The sequence below is a fragment of the Nomascus leucogenys genome, chromosome 4, assembly GCF_006542625.1.
Source record: "Nomascus leucogenys isolate Asia chromosome 4, Asia_NLE_v1, whole genome shotgun sequence".
NCBI lineage: Eukaryota > Metazoa > Chordata > Mammalia > Primates > Hylobatidae > Nomascus > Nomascus leucogenys.
In genome coordinates, this window is record NC_044384.1 from 26182426 (window position 1) to 26200381 (window position 17956).

At 36.5% G+C, this 17956-nt stretch overlaps 1 protein-coding gene across 1 annotated transcript in view; it reads right to left on the minus strand.

The window, feature by feature from the left end:
• Window positions 1–343: 343 nt before the first annotated feature.
• The window catches only part of DCC (DCC netrin 1 receptor), a 1198282-nt gene continuing 1180669 nt past the window's right edge, over window positions 344–17956 (minus strand). The window contains exons 28-29 of the mRNA XM_030810404.1: window positions 9399–9541; window positions 344–5682 (exon numbers count right to left, since the gene is read on the minus strand). Coding sequence (XP_030666264.1) covers window positions 5593–5682; window positions 9399–9541 — 233 coding nt within the window. The 3' untranslated portion in view covers window positions 344–5592. The remainder of the gene's footprint in view (window positions 5683–9398; window positions 9542–17956) is intronic.

Sequence of the window (17956 nt, forward strand, 5' to 3'; positions counted from 1 at the left end):
GTTCCCAAGGGAACTGGTTGCTTAAAAGAGTCTGGCACCTCCTCCTTCTCTCTCTTGCTTCCTCTCTTGCCATGCGATCTCTGCACATGTGGGTTTCCCTTTCCTTTCCACCATAAGTGGAAGCTGCCTGAGGCCTCACCAGGAACAGATGGTGGCGCCACGCTTATTGTACAGCCTGCAGAACCATGAGCTAATTAAACCTCTTCTCTTTATTAAGTTACTCAGCTCAGGTATTCCTTTACAGCAAGACCAACGGAGTAAGAGAAGGAATCCTAAGGATACAGACAGGCAAGGTTGTGGTTGTGTGTGTGGTACAGCATTTACTGTAAATAACATGAAAAAAGAACTTTGTATCAAAACTTTATTAAACAAAAAATGCACCATTGGAATAACATTTCTATAAAAAAATGAATATGAGACTGTTCTACAGTGATTACAAAACCCCCTTTTCCTTGTGTAGTAGTATACAAGATCGTGTGTAGAAACAGTCATTGTTTTAAACTGTAAGCAAGTTTTCTTTCTCGTAGAACAAGATTTACACTTAAATATTGCAATCACTAGTCTAATTTGGTTAACAATGCTAGAATCTGACAGTTTAAAGAAACTTTTTGTGGGCTCAAAATACCTTTTTGTTAAAAAAGGTGTTTTGTAACAACAAAAAATTTCTTTTCTCGCTAAGGCTAGTTAAAGCTGTAGTATACCCATTTCTACCAAATAAACTTATCACTAGCACACTAACAATCTGTTTGAGTTGCAAAGCCCTTTGAATGAGTAGCACTGATCTGCAAAATGCTTTCAGAATTATTTAGGTTTGGTGTTATCTTCTTTGAATGACCCTAAAAAGGGAGAAGGTGGCGATGATGGAACTTCAGTGAAGGCTTTGCCTGGACTGGACATCTCTTCATACTCAGCAATGGACAATTCATTTCCAAAGTGGTCCCTCTGAGATATGGAACACTGCAGCTTTAACAGCCGTATCTAGATCCCAACCAGATCTCCCTTTTTATCATAAATTATCCAAAAAGAAGCCACTCTAAATAATAAATTAAATATTACTTATAAAAAGTACACCCCATACCCGCCCACCCTTCCCCCAAACAAGCTGACAATTCACAAAGTTCAGAATTGTCAGATTTACCCTACAATAATAAAAAACAGCATTTCTCCTCCTCTCCATCACTCCTTTCTTGCATCTCAAAATACACGTTCAGCACACAGTGAGATCCCTTGGCCCATGCCTCTGTGTTTATTAAATCTTGCAGAGTTTTGCTCTTGCTCTTCTACCAACAACAGTCATAGGATGACAATGTACAAAGGCTCTCTATTGAGAGCAAGAGAAAAAAGTCCTTCAGAGAGTGCAACTGGAAGTCTGCCATGTGAACGTTATGCAACAGTGGCAACGAAGAGTCCAGATCAGTAGTAATATTCATTTGCTGATATGGGTGTGGTATTTTGTCTTTTACATAACCTCACTGACCAGGAAATTGGCATTTTTTTTCCCAAATCAATACTTTTTGGCAACAGGTATTTAGATAGCAAGATACATTGAGGCATGGGTACATATATTTTGCATTGGAATGGAATATCATACAAAACACCTATCTATGATTTTCCCAAGTATCCAATTTAATTTTAAACACTGGACTCAAATAAAAAGCTTTACTGTACAATACTAAAGTGATTTCTGAAAGTCACCAGAAAAATGCAAATTATGAGTAAAATGTTGCTTTGAATGTGATTTACAAAAACAGAGAGACTTGAGTGTATGGCTGCTTCTGCATCTCCAGAAAGTTGTGGGCTCTGTATAGTATATGGTTATGAGCAGGCTAGGATAGTAACCTCTGGCCTGCAGGACTGCCTGTGGTTGCATGAAGGGAACTGAGTGAAAGGGAAAGTAACCCTGCTCTGCATCTATTTTAAAGTTCAGATGATTTTGTTTTCTTTATACATGCCTGAAACTAGACAATTTTTCCATTTTTCCTTCTTTCATTGACTAGAAATGGACATTCCGAAACCATAAGAATTCTGGGACACAATTTTATCTAAAATGGCAAGATGTTATCTTTAGAGGTAACCTTTTGTTGTAATTACAGTCCAGCTGCTATATCTGAGATACCATATTACATTTGGAGAAAACCATAAGATGATTGTTTAAACAAAGTCAACAGAAATACCCAAAGGGTGGATAAGTATCAGCAATCGTCTTCAAGCACAGACACCAACAGCTTCCAGAAATACCTGTACTTAAGGGATTCTTTATTGGAAAAGCCAATAAGTGCCAAACATTTTAGTTTCAGAACGTTGTCTGAAACATCACACTAGCACAGGATGGCTCTCCTTGTGTAGCTGGAACCAAAGCAGGAGACTGAACATACACCTAATTTTGAATAATCCTTACTTTGAAGAAACTATACTCAACAGGAATCCTTAATAAATCTCCACTTATATCACTGGCTTGGTATTTTTTTCAGATCGTTCAATTGAGTATGCATTTTATAATACCCAAATGTAAAGCTTCATTATGTAAATATTCTAGAAGCTTATATCTCTGTTATTCAAAGAGGCAAGTATGACTGGTTTCTTATTGGCTATAATTCACTACGAAATATTTAACTTTTGGCTAGAGCATCATCCAAATATTCTTTATACCTTTGAACTATCTAAATTTTTATAAGTTTCACAAATGCAGAAATTTCTGTAGAGGAGAGAAAATAGCTTGCTTATTAGGGTGAAATATAAAGAAAAATACCGTTTTTTTTTTTTTTTTAAAGAAGAGGATCTTGCCTGACATTTCAGCACATTACAGGGCAGACCAGAGAATGCTCTGCCAAATATGAGTTCCTTCTTTTTCAGGGAGAAATGAGTTTTGGTGGCAGAGCAGCTGGTTGGCTGTCAGGTATCACCCAACGGGAATCAGAGAGAGTTATGAGCATAAAGAGTCCTGGATACCATGAACTAGACTCAGTAGGAGGAAGTCAGAGGCTAGTTTGCAGTATTCACAGGTTTCTTCTTGTCAAGAGTTCAGGAGACTGGGAAATTAATAAGTTACCTGAAAACTTGGGCAGGCAATTGTATACATATATGAATCACTTGAGGGTAAAGGGAACAGAGTTATACAAAAGTTGTGGTGACATCATTGTATATTAATACTACCAGGTAAATGATACTAGAGTTTTTTGAGGATGCTTAAATTGGTTGTATTATAGATTAAATGCATGGTGCTAATATTGGCATTGCCAGTTACTAAGAAAGACAACCATTCTATTTAATGAAGAAAGTTTCAAAAGCATGCAGCAGAAATATAACTTCCACTGAACACAAATAGCATGTATTTTAAATGGATTTTTAAAAATTTTGTTTCCTAAATAATTATTTTTAACTAGAAGGATCTAGAAATTTGTGAAAATGATAGGTTTTTTTAATTGGTCAACTTCATTCTATAGATTGAAGGTGTGACTCAATCCCTAAAATCTGAGATTTGCAACCTATTCCAAACTGAGCACTCAGGATTACCCTCATGGGTGTCAAGTGCCTAAAGAGAATGTTCCATGTTTGCTAGAATTAGAAAGGGGAGGTAATAATTCTTAGGGCCTAGAGAAGGTTGGGCTAGCCCAATGAATATTTTCTTTTTTGAAGTAATGGATTATTTCTGAATAATTCAATATTATGTTAGGAAACATTTTATTCCAGGTCAGTAGAAGGTTGTCTACCTAAGTGCCCAGATGTTAAATAAGAGTAATCTGTCCCATAGAATAACATCACATAGCTCTTCAGAAAAGACTTCCAGAAAATCTGAGTAACTTGAATGAGCACTCTTGTTGAAGGAACAAATTCACAAATGGACCGGACTTTCTAATGAACCATTTGAACAGCCCTCTCTTTGACATCAGATTTCCTTCCCGACATAAAACTGTAAAAAAATAATCTGAATTATTACTTCTGTTACAGTGCCATTTTGCTCAAAATATTTTATTCAGGGATTCATATATAATTACCCACCTAATAAAAGGAGCTATTAGGTTGTAAAGATCCTATCCCTTCCATGCTCTTTTAAAATTATGACCTACTCAAGCTTGAAATCAAAGGCAGAGCTGAAAGGAATAATTCAGTTGAAACTCTCTCATTGGGTTTTCAAGTCACCTAACTGATAAATATGCAAACTAGCTCCCTTTTGGCGATTCAGCTGCATAAACAGGGATTAACTCCAAATGCAGCTGAAAATTCAGAAACTAAAAGGCTGCATACAAAATGTTCTTAATTTTAGCTAGTTCCAAGCTGTAAATAAACATAGCAATAGAAGTTTAAAACTGTAGTCCACAGTTTAAGATGCTGCTTTGAAAAGTATCTGCTGGATTTACATGTCAGAAGTGTCAGGTGGCACCTGCCCCTCTGCTTCCCCCTGACTCTGACACAGGTGTGGTGTAAAAGATTCCCTTAACAAAAGGGTCTGGTGGCCAATGCTTACCAACACTGACCCTGTAGGCAGAGTTGGCATTCTTTAAGAGAAGGTACTGTTAGAGGCTACCTTTTATTTTCCTTCTCTTCCTCGGGGCCTGCTCTCAAGGAGTCTGCCATTTCTACGGGATTAGAAGACAGGCAACATTGGCCAGTGCACCATATGACATGTGGAGCTGGCCATTTCACCCAACGCTAGTTGCCAAGGAGAACTCAGGGAGGGATGGGGTGAAGGGATGGGGGCATTCTTCTGGCCAACTCCTAAGGAAGATGGCCTTGGTGAAGCTTTGAAATTGTATCACAGTGTGGTGTGGCACAAAAGCCACCCAAATTGAAAACTGTCCTATTACAAGCTTAAGCATGTAATTACCATGTGTCTGAGAAGATTGCATATTATATCTTCTTTCCGGAAATGTACTGCTGCTGGCAGAATGCCACTAGTTGCAGATTTTTATGTTTCTGGACTCCAGATGTACATATTAACCAAGGGTGGATTTACAAATACTTGCCAAAATAGGTGAATTTTTAGCCACTCACTAATCTCCACCACTTGTGCAAGATGAATGAATGAGTTACAAACATAAGCATTCTCTGCCTTTTGTTTGTTTACTATTTACTTTTTGTGCTGTAAGGAAAACATCCAATCCTTTGGTGCTATGGCATGAGAGATTCCCATGGGTGCTTTGTATGTTAAAGTTGAAAACAATAGTGAGCTTGCACTGATTTGCCATGGCATGGTACAGGCTTAAATAATGCACTTGCATTTTGTAAGACTAGACCTACACATTAAACAACAGGCCTTGAAAAAGGAAAACATAGGCATTAGTTATGACAGTGTGGTCACTGCAGTGACAAAGGCCCAGGACTATTCTAGCAGCTTAAACTTTGACATTGCAGTGAAAATGCATCTTTGCTTTTGTTTAGGGAACTCATAATCATCATTTGACAATTCCTGATGCCTATGAAAGAAGGAATGCTTATTCCTTCTGAACTGCTTCAGGATCTTCCTTAACTGAATGGTCCTGATGGGTGACCTATACACTGGTTAGAATTCTTGGACACAGGTGTGCTGTTTATGGGTAATTGGTATGCTGCAAAGTTCCCAGAAAATTCACCTCATCCATTCGGAAATACATCTTAAAAGGCTGAGCCTGTGATGGCATTAAGCTGCTTCATGAGTCCTTCCAAACTTGCCATTTGTTCACTCAGATCATCCTGTTCATACACCTATAAAGAGAATGACAGCCAAGAGTTAGTACCAAATATTGATCCATTTCTTTTATGAAGGCCAGGGCCACAGCTAGTTGGGGCGCTAAGTATTCTCAAGTCTGACCTAGGAGACCACAGCCAGGGCTGTCCTTGGAATATATTCATTGAATGAAGATGCTGGTAATAAAAGAGGGGATAATAAGAGATTGCATATTGTTTCACCCACTCCATCTCCACCTGTGACAAGGAAGATGTTTCAGAGTCAAAATGATTGGGTTTCAAATCAAGTTTTCCCAATTATTAGCTGTGTGGTCTTAGACAAGTGAGTGCACCTCTCTGACACGTAGTTTTCTTCATCTATAAAATGATAATGACATTTATTTCATAGGCTATTCTGAGTTTCCTGTAACATGTTTAGTGCCCATGATAGGGTCTGGCATATGGTGGATATTCAATACATTCGCTCCTGTTCCTCTTACTAGGTTACCCACCAAGCTATGAACAGAATATTTTTTCTCTGTATCATGACATAGATACATTTTTTTTATACGTGAGAACTCAATGGGCTTTGCCTTGGCCAATGAAACGTCTGGAGATTATGACTTTAGTTTGTGTGTAGAAATAAAATTCATGCCCCAAACCACAGTCAGTCCTTTTTGGGACAATTTGAATGGTGGATAAAAGAAGAGGTTGAACTGCAGAATGCCTAGTGAACTGTCACTAATTCACTCTGTAAACTCACTCACTATAAGTCACTATTATCATGTCAGTAAGTAATAGAATTACTAGTTATCACAAATACCAGGTCGCTAGGCTTAGGAATTCTGTTTCAGAAGATATGGGAAGAACCTGGACATCCTAATTAAAACAAAAATTCCCAGGTAGTTTTGATAGTTAGCCAGATGAGGAAACAAGATGTGAAACTGATTTGAATCCCAGTCCTTTTATATACTTGCACATTTTATTTGAGTTAGTCTCCTTATTTGTGAAATGAGAATAACAAGTTTGCCTTTTGAGGAGTTAGGAGGATTCAACAAGTCAGGGCTGCCCAGTGGTAAGTGTTCAATAAATGTTAGTTTTCTTTTTTCCTTTCTTGAACATATTATTTGACTTATACAGATGTTCTACTTATTATTCTTGGCTAGCATGTTCCATTGATTAAATGATTGAACCAATGAGGCCTGAGCCATGATTTCTAGCTCTGCATAGGCAGAGACACATTCCTTAGCACCACGGGCAGAGACGTATCTCTAATCTTGCCAAGTAAATACCCTTGATCTCAAGAGAGCATTGATAGAATTTGCATGGGTGGGAGGTAGGCAAAAAGCTACTCCAGCCACTGAAAAAACAGTTCAAAATGTATAGTATTAATATATGAGCTTCCTATAGAAATCTCAGCGTGTCAGTGAATGATTTGGGCGTACACTACCCAATCTTCAGGGCTTAATAGAGGACTGAAAAGTTTCCAATTTGGCTAAAAGCCTGTTTATATACATACAATGTGTGTGTGTGTGTGTGTGTGTGTATGAGAGAAGTTGAAATGAGGGGATTACTAGGCAACTCATTTCCAAAATGTTGTTTTCATTGTCTGGTTGTTGTTCTCGAACTGTCTAGGTTTCATTGTACAATACGGCAACCACTAGCCACATGTAACTATTATATTCTTAAAATGTGCCTAGTCTCAATTGAAATGTGTTTTACATGAAAAAATATGCACCAGTTTTGGGACAGTTAGTGCAAAAAAAAGTAAAATATATTATTGACAATTTTAAATATTTATTGCATGTTGAGATGATAATAGTTTGGAAATATTGGGTTCGATAAAAGGTATTAACTTCACCTATTTATTTTTACATCTTTTAATGTAGCTTCTAGTCAATTTAAAATTACACATTATATTTTCATAGGCAAATGCTGGTCTAGATTATTTGCCCTGTTTCTGTATTTCCTTTAATATGTATTTCTTACTGCTTTTAATAGTATACCTTTGGCTGCCATTCTTTAGAGTCAACCCTTAATGTAAAAATAGGCCTACCTGACATGATTCCTTATGAGATGAGATACTTCATGTAAACTTAGAAGTTTGCTTTTATTTGAGATGTGGCCACAATCCTTGATCATAAACAGATATTGAAGTAAACAGCTATATTCTGACAAAAGTGCATTAGAGTCTTATAAATTTGAATCTTTGAAAAGTATGTTAAGTAGATAACACTCATCTGCCAAAACATTCACAGACACATCCACATACTCAGCTTCCTTGATCTCTATGTAGTTAAAATATTTTATTGTTTGTAGTATTGAAAAAAATTAAGTCAAGAAAAATGTATTGTCTTCATTCAAATGAAATGATTCTTTGTTTTTAACAACAACCAGATATCAAAAGAAAGTATAATTTTTATAAATAACCTGGTAGTTGCATTGCTTACAGAAGACTGATTAAATGTGACCTACTTATTCCTTGATATTGTTATAAATTTATTTTTCAATACATTATTTGCAAATTTTGCAGAAGACTTCATTTATGTATGAAGAAAACTGAAGCTAGTTGGAAGGGTGGCAGATTATTCTCATTTCATAATTTATGCTTAAAAAAGATCCAAATGTAATAATAAAATAGAATTTTAATCTGCTCTTTTCATCTTTTTTCTCTTCTAGTGCCCTGATTTTTCAAGATATCTGATATGTTAATTCCTTAGGCTTCTTTTAAATGTTTTCTCTTGAATTATATTCAGAAACAACTAAAGTGTACTATAAACAGCTGCCTTTAGGCAACATCTTTTTGAATCTCCTTTACAGTGCATTTTTGGGATAAATGTTTTTTTTTTTTCTTAAAATTCTGATCTTTTCCCCTTCTCTATTGATGTTCCTTCTGAGTTTTCTAACTGGAACCCTTTTTAGCTTATTTTCTTAGTAAAACTTTTTCTGTCTTTAAATAAACTTTCCCTTCTTATTTTCTAATTATGTCATTTACTTTCTGTATTATTTAAACTCCTTCAATTTTTTATTTTATATTTTCTCCTTCACAAATCTATATTTCTGGTATTTTATGATTTCAGAAGTAACATATAATAACTTCAAAAAACCCTCATAATATAGATTTTTGTCACTATATTTTTTAATTTTAGAGAAAAACTGTATAAGTTGGTGTAGTAATGTGCACCTATAGTCTTAGCTAGTTGGGAAATTGAGGCAGGAGAACTGCTTGAGCTAAGAAGTTCAGGGCTGTAGAGCATTATGATTGTGCCTGTGAATAACCACTACACTCTAGCCTGGGCAACACAGCAAGACCCTGTCTCTTAAAAAAAAAAAAAAAGGAAGAAAAAGAGTTATATAGTCTTATTTATTTCCAAGAATGCCAAGGTATTTCTTCCTATTGAAAGGAAACACACACACACACACACACACACACACGTATCCATGTGTATATGTATATATTATGTACATATATGGGTGTAAAACCACACGTTCTGTAGCTATCTGGTCATATTTCTAAGACTGTCCTTAAGAATCAACTTTTTTACATAACTAAGTCTCTGACATAATTTTTTTTCATAGCTTTTATTTCCTCTTCATGTTTAAGGGCAGGAAAACAGAAGAACAAACAACAATAAGAACAACAATGGCCTGGGGTGGTCTGGGGTGAATGGACAGTACTCATTGGTTTAGATCCTATTACACAGCGCCAGTCAATCCGTCCCTCAATGAAGCATGAATTTTAAAGATGCCCTTACATTGGCTGAATCCTCTGTTGGTTTGTGGCTCTCCTCAGACACTTCAGGGGCAGTTGGCACAGACACAGGAAGCAAAGGGGATCTTGCTTTTCCAGCCAACCCAAGGGAGGCAGTTTTCACATGGGTCTTAGGAAGAGTGGGCCCTGAAATAGAAAACACAGTGATGAAAGTAATGTAGAAAACATTCTGCAGAACACTTTCTCAACTATACACACCATATCCAGGAGATTGGCATTGATTTTAGGTTATTGCTCATTCTGTAGTGTAAAGATGAATTCTGACACAATGAGTGGGCTCGTTTTATTTCTACTAAATGGAAGACGAATTCTGATTAGGCTTCTCCAGATGCAGCTCCACTAGCCGTATATAATTGCAAGTAGATTCCAAATCACGCTGTGGAAAGTTGCCTGGGAGCTCTGGACTGTTCATCACACCCTATAAAGTGTCAGGCAAGCTTATTTGGTGCCAGTCTCGGCTTAGGGCCAGAAAGCCCTGTGCTAAACCACCTAAATAAGCCCTAAGTTGCATAGCAGAACCAAGGAAGATTTGCAGAGTTAGAAGAGATGGTTGCCCTGGTCTACAAATAAGCATAAGATGTTAGAATAAAATAAAATCTATCATGGCTAATGTGATAATCATTTTTAATTCTATTTTGGAACAAAAAAAGATGTAATTCTGTTCTAATCTGTATGGCTTTTGTCAATAAAAGACATGCTATTGCTCATGAAAATCATTTGAGGCACTGCTGAGTATCAAATAGATGATTATTTCTGTCTCCTATACATAAGGGCTGCCTTTTTGGGGGGAAACTGAAATTTGCCTTATAAATTCTGCTTAGCTTGTAGCACTAATACAACCTTGTCCTTATAGCTGAAAATAAAACTTTTATAAAGGCTTATTGAATCAGCTAGTACACCTCACATAACTAAGGGGTTGTGTCATTATTAGCATTGTAACCAAGAGTTGAGCAGGAAAGGTATTAGAGAAAGCCATGAAAACGCAGTGGCCTCAGTTCTCTTCTAACACGAGAGGTGACATTTTAATCCTAATGGTTCTAATGGGGTCCTATATTCCAAGAAAAAGTTGTTTGGACTACACTTTGGAAAACAACATTCTAGCTAATAAAGCTCAGAGGTTATTCTATAATCAGATAAATATGAGTCATCTGAAGGAAACAATGAAAATAATAAGTCTAATAAACCAGCAATCTGCTAGGTGCTGGTCACTAGAAATGGTAAATCCTGACATAAGCATCTTTTCCCATCCCATGACCTAACATGAAATTTCTTTGTATTTATATCTTTTCACTCTTGAACTTTAGAGATCAAAAGTCTGCAATTCGAGTGATTTATCATAAAAGGGTGATATTCTGTTCGTGGTACCTCTGATGAGAAGCGAAATAAAACATGAATCGTTTTCTTCAGAGTGGAAATAATATTTACTGAGTGCCTACAAAAGTCTAGATCTATGCCAAGCATTTTAGTTTCATTTTGGACAAAATAACATGGTGAGGGAGAATTTGGGATTCACAGTAAGTCCAGTCTGCATTCAGATCTGTGCAATTTCTTGTCAACTGAACCTGTCTTGGCCTGTTTTTCATCTGCAAAATAGGAATGATACTAGTAATTTGTTAGGATTAAATGAGATTATGTATTTAAAGTGGCTGATACTTAGTAACTTGTTCAAAGAGGGCTAACTATTCACGCTGTGAAAAGTTGCCTGGGAGTTGGTGCTAGTAATAGTTATCCAATGAGGGCTATTTTTAATATTAATCATAATATTATATATTAATATTTTTCAAAACAATCCTGCTAAGTATTCTTATTCTCAGTTCACACATGGGGGTGCCAAAATAAAGAAAAAATAAGTAACTTGCCTAACTTCGCACATTTAGAAATGGGCAGGCAGTGTAAGAGTTTGCACCAACATCTGTCTAACTCCATGGAGCAAAAGAAGGATGATCACTAGCTTGTTGACCTAGCCCATCCAATTTACATGGGTGTTTTGAGGAAGCAATATAAATGAACATGAAATCTAATTCAAGGACTATAAATCTGGGGATAAAAGCTCATTTTTTATCATTGTTTCTCATAACTGACTTGTAATTTAAAGGGAAAAGTAAGACTTTAATCAACTCCAGCATTGACTTAAAATACTGTATTCCAATATTTTTAAAATATATACAAACATAAAGCTTGCTGTAAGCATCATACCTTATAGTTCTTATCCTATGCTATAAAACAAAAACACATTTAAAGGTAAACAGAAAGGCCCTGTGAAAATAGTACAATTCGGATTATAATCATTAATTTAACATGATAAATGAGATGGTTGGGCTAAAACAAAATTGCCATATGAATTTGATACTGTTGCTATGTTACAGTCATTTTGGGTTTGTCATTCATGCCCAGTTTTCATTATGAACATTTTCCTTCTTTTTTTTTCATTTATTCAACAACTTGTTTTATTTTTAATCAACAAGGAAAAATATATTTATAGTGTAAAACATAATGTTTTGATACATGTATATACATTATGGAATGGCTAAATCAAGCTATTTAACATCTGTATTACTTCACATACTTATTTTTTGTATTGAGAACACTTTCAATCCTCAGCAATTTTTAAGTGTACAATATATAGTTATTAACTCTAATCGCCACAGTATACAATGGATCTCTTGAACTTATTCCTCCTAACTGAAATTTTGTACCATTTGACCAACATCTCCTCAATCCTCTCACCTCACAGCCTCTGATAATCATAATTTTACTATTTTTTATTAATATAAATTTAAAACTTTTCTCCTGCCTCCCCCTTCTTTTTTTGTTATACTTTAAGTTCTGGAGTACATGTGCAGAATGTACATGTTTGTTACATAGGTATACATGTGCCATGGTGGTTTGCTGCACCCATTAACCTGTCATCTACATTAGTTGTCCTAATGCTATCCCTCCCCCAGCCCCCTGCCCCCCCGACAGGCCCAGTGTGTGATGTTCTCCTCCCTGTGTCCATGTGTTCTCATTGTTCAACTCCCACTTATGAGTGAGAACATGTGGTGTTTGGTTTTCTGTTCTTGTTTTAGTTTGCTGAGAATGATGGTTTCCAGCTTCATCCATGTCCCTGCAAAGGACATGAACTCATCCTTTTTTTATGGCTGCATTGTATTCCATGGTATATATGTGCCACATTTTCTTTATCCAGTCTGTCACTGATGGGCATTTGGGTTGGTTTCAAGTCTTTGCTATTGTGAATAGTGCTACAATAAACATACGTGTGCTTGTGTCTTTATAGTAGAATGATTTATAATCCTTTGAACATATACCCAGTAATGGGATTGCTGGGTCAAATGGCATTCCTAATTCTAGATCCTTGAAGAATCACCACACTGTCTTCCACAATGGCTGAACTAATTTTCACTCCCACTAACAGTGTAAAAGTGTTCCTATTTCTCCACATCCTCTCTAGCACCTGTTGTTTCCTGACTTTTTAATGATTGCCATTCTAACTGGTGTGAGATGGTATCTTGTGGTGATTTTGATTCGCATTTCTCTAATGACCAGTGATGATGAGCTTTTTTTCATGTTTCTTGGCTGCATAAATGTCTTCTTTTGAGAAGTGCCTGTTCATATCTTTTGCCCACTTTTTGAAGGGGTTGTGTATTTTCTTCGTGTAAATTTGTTGAAGTTCTTTGTAGATTCTGGATATTAGCCCTTTGTCAGATGGATAGACTGCAAAAATTTTCTCCCATTCTGTAGGTTGCCTGTTCACTCTGATGATAGTTTCTTTTGCTATGAAGAAGCTCTTTAGTTTAATGAGATCCTATTTGTCAATTTTGGCTTTCATTGCCATTGCTTTTGGTGATTTAATCATGAGGTCTTTGCCTATGCCTATGTCCTGAATGGTATTGCCTAGGTTTTCTTCTAGGGTTTGTATGATTTTAGGTCTTACATTTAAGTCTTTAATCTATCTTGAGTTAATTTTTGTATAAGGTGTAAGGAGGGGTCAGCTTTCAGTTTTCTGCATATGGCTAGCCAGTTTTCCCAACACCGTTTATTAAATAGGGAATCCTTTCCCCATTGCTTTTTTTTTTGTCAAGTTTGTCAAAGATCAGATGGTTGTAGGTGTGTGGTGATATTTCTGAGACCTCTGTTCTGTTTCATTGCTTTATATCTCTGTTTTGGTACCAGTACCATGCTGATTTGGTTACTGTAGCCTTGTAGTATAGTTTGCAGTCAGGTAGCATGATGCTTTCAGCTTTGTTCTTTTTGCTTAGGACTGTCTTGGCTATAGGGGCTCTTTTTTGGTTCCATATGAAATTTAAAGTAGTTTTTTCTAATTCTGTGAAGATTTTCTAACTCAACAATAGGCAAGACCTCATTCATATAGGGACTGTAATGTCAGGTGGTCTTCACTGGATGTGAATGGTTTACCTCTACTCACATACCTTTTTTTTTTTTTTTTTTTAAAACTTCTGACTATAACCATGGTGTTCGTGGTGCCATCTTAATTGTAAACCCAAATAGGGAGGCAGCCACTAAAAACCTTGGCAGGTATGGATAACCCAGCACGTGAAATTCATGTTGATATTTTAGGTTATTATTTAAGTGAAGGCATAAACTTTAAAAAAGAATTCACAAAGTTTGAAAACTTTAAAAAGAGGCATAAACCTTGAGAAGGTATCTACCAACCACGTATTTTGAATTGTGTGGCCTGAATTTTGTTTGTATGCCCTTCAAGAATGCTTGCAATGTTCTGATTAAACCTGAATTTATAATAGTTTTATTGCCACAAAAGCTGTTCCTCTTAGCACCTTCCAGAAGCTAGCTCTTATCCCTTCCTATGTTTAACACAGCAGCTGCATTTTAAAAACGAACATTTGTCTCTCTATATTTTTTCACACATCTCTTACTTATTTTTGACCTAGACTCCCTTGATCATAAAACCTATTTATTTAAAATTTTTCATTTTAAAAACATGTTTAAGAAACTCAGCTACTTCTGAAAACTTACAATTTAACATGTAACCAAACACATGCAATGCATCTTTAACACATTCTGAAAATCAATTCACTCTAACATAGGTATCTACAATAAAAAGTGAAAGGTATAGGCATAGCTTATTATGTAGGAAATTCAAGTAGGGCCAGTGCCTGTTCTATTCTGAGAAACGTAAAAGTAAAGATTCTTTTAGAATATACCAGGCTGCTGTATATAATTCCATAACATGTACTTCATCACAATTTTTTTGTCAGTTTTACATGCAGAGAAATGAATTCCTAGGCATAGGCTATGGTTTATCACGACGGAAATACATTCTTATGGTGTATTTTCTTCCCAGAATTCCAAACACTTAGGTGTATTGCACTATGTGTATCATACTGCATCAACCACACTCCTATTATTACAATAGGGCATGGACATGCCTAAAGAGTACCATCACTCATACTCATTAGAAAGTTCATTATAATCATTGATTTTCTCTAGTGCCCAGGCAACAGTTGTACATTCAAAATGTAGTGAGTGTTGAACAAATGTACAAGACATGGTGAGCCTCACAAAAGGAATCGAAGACATTGTCTCGGCTCAAAGATGGCACAGAGTGTTTAAACCTCAGATGACTGCCTTTTCTCAAGTAATATTCACAGAATCACAGAAATTTAGAATGCAGGAACCGCGAGGGCTCTTGGAGCTCATCGAATGACCTTCCTTTTATTTTGTTGAAGAGAATACTGAGGTCCCTGGAGATGAACGTAGAATTAATTTCGATAAAATTCTAGTAGAGGCAAAGAATTTAAACAGCCTCCCAGAGTTCATTGTCAGCAGGATTTGACTGGGACACTCTATGGCCTTAAATATTTTTCTTTCCTTTCCTTGAAAGGGCAATTAAAGAGTATGAGGAAAATTTCCCAGGAGAGATTTATTAACAACTAATTAGGCAACTGTGGTCTCAAAATTGCCCTTTAGTTAAGGAGAATAAATGTTTTAAAACCAAGATTTCCATGAAAACATCCTTTGTCGGAAGGCAGACACCATGTTCCTGGTTGTGCATAACTCCATCCCTGCATGATGTTTGTTTGTATTTTTTTGTGTAGATTCAGTGTTCAATATTTCAAGCCTGTGCACTGGTGAAACCTGGGTCCCTACAAGCTCACCAAGCAGTGCTTTTTCCTTAAGTGCTTGTAGCTCACCAAGCATAAATGCCTTCTTTCTTGATATTCTGGTCTGCATCCCTGTTCTTTCGTGGGGCTACGAGACATGCCTTTAATCTTTTACCTTGTGCCTGAGACCTGATCAGTCACCTTCCCATGTGTCTAAATTCTCAATCCATCTTCTACACCATTTAAACCAAATGAACATTTTTATATAAAATAGTCAGTCTCCTGGTATGGACTATGTTCAAATGAGAAGGCAGTGTAGTCATCAGGCATGTGGATTAGTGAGTGAGGCCTGCAGCACAGTCCAATCCAAACAGGATACTGGACACCATGTTGCAGCCTCTCACCTGCTGATGGACTGACTGCTACTGTTGGGAGACCATTTGTCCCAACCCCGATCTGCTCTTCCACATGAAACTTTCCTAGATTTCAAAGACTTTGACATTGAAAAGGGGCATTGCCACACTTCCTGGGAGACGAACTGGTTTTTTTTCTACACTGCTTTCAGAAGCCAGGTTTAAAGCCCACTTTGTTTATGTATCCCTGGCCTCACCCATTCTTGGTGACTCCTTCTTGATAATGGACTGCCTTGAGGCATGAGAGCCTTTGATGTGCCTGGCAGTGTTTTGACTCACTAGAAGAGAGCCACCATCCTACCCAAGAACTAATGGAAATTATGGCAATTAGAAAAAAAACAAACTGAAAACATATTACTTTGGGATATCAAAGTGCTGTTCTTTAATGTTAAGAAATGATAGAATTTTTGATGACTTTTTCTATGTTGGTAGATCTAGATTGTAGCTACAGGGAAAGCTTCATATTTATTTATTCACTTTGGAGAACAACACTTAACATTGACAGTTGGCCTAAACATAAACGCTTTTCATAAAACTTCTATGAGCTCTATCAGAAACATATATCAAAGGAAAAAGAAAAATGAAAAGAATCTCTTCCATGGCTCCTAGCTGTTAATATAATCTCAATTTTGGAGTCAGGGTCGTCTGGGATCTCTCCCAAATATGAAAAGTGATTTTCAAAATGTGGTTAAGAAAAAAATCCACCTCATTTTGGGAGAGGGAGGTGCTCAAGGCTGGATGGGTGCTAGTGAGAAGAGGATCAGTACTGGGGCTCTGAGAAATTGGAAAAATCACCTTTCATTTTGCAAATAGGCCTTGAAAGGTGAAGGGTTTCCCACTCTGAAGTCTAAACTGATCTATATCATTATTATTATTTTCAATGATGGTAAACTGTGTGCGATCTATACAACAAATTCCAAGTATTTAATGAGTGCTCAAATAAATATCCAGATACAGAGGAAGCATTTTAGCCTAGGACCTAGTTTTGTGACCTTGGCTCAATAGTCTAATTTCTTTGGATTTTGGGATCTTTATGTCTATAAATGTAAGAAATTTAATTTTTATTAGCTATGAAAATTACACAAGGAAGGATAATATAGCCCTCTACCTGTACTTAACTTTACATTTGGACTTCTTGCCTCTCCTTAAGACTTAGGAAGAATTAGTTGATCTATCGAATCCAAAGGACTCTCCAGCCAGTTAAAGCTTAATTCAAATTGCTATAATTTAGTTTTAAACTAGTGCTTTGTAAAAAATGTTTTGTCATTTTTTTCTTAAAATTATTAGTGAAAAGCTATACCAACAAAGTTTTATTGCTTTTGTATTTCAAACAGATACTCTAACTAAAAATAAGTGGTATTACGTTTCTGAGGTTAAATGATCCATGGCTAATTGAAAAATTTAAATTTACGAATGCTCAATCTGAAGCCACTGCAGAATTTCCCCTATTCAGGGTGCATGTTGGAGAAGTTTCAGGCGACCCTTTGGTGGAAGGGTGGCGTTGACGTGCTAAGTAAATATTCTTACACTGATATACAACTAATTAAGTGAGCATCGTTTTGGTTTTAATGTTATCTCCTCAGCAGGACCCACTGAGAGGAGAAAATAAAAATGGGCTGGAGTTCTGAGATGGGCTAGCAGCATGCATCAGGTGCAGAAGAGCAGCCTCAGCAGGAATTTACTGTTTTAAGCTTCATTTTCACAGTACAGTTATTAAACATTTCATTTACTCATTAGGTACATAATATATGACTGCCAGGTGTAGACTCCTGCTAGCATCTCCCTGCAGAAGGTTTTCCCATGTAAAATAATTTTTTGAGGTGAGAAACATTAGGCTGCAGCCGGAATAGACTGAAAAGGCTCACTGGGGTCAGATCAGAGGCCAATGCATAGCATGGTTTTGATTTCACTATTAACTCACATCTTTCCCACTTTTTCCTATTTCCTACTTCATTTTCCATTCCTTTACCCTTAAGAACAAAGTTAAAAAGCGTGGTTTTGAAGAAGCCTGGGTTCTCATCTCTACTTTGTCTCTGATCCATTCT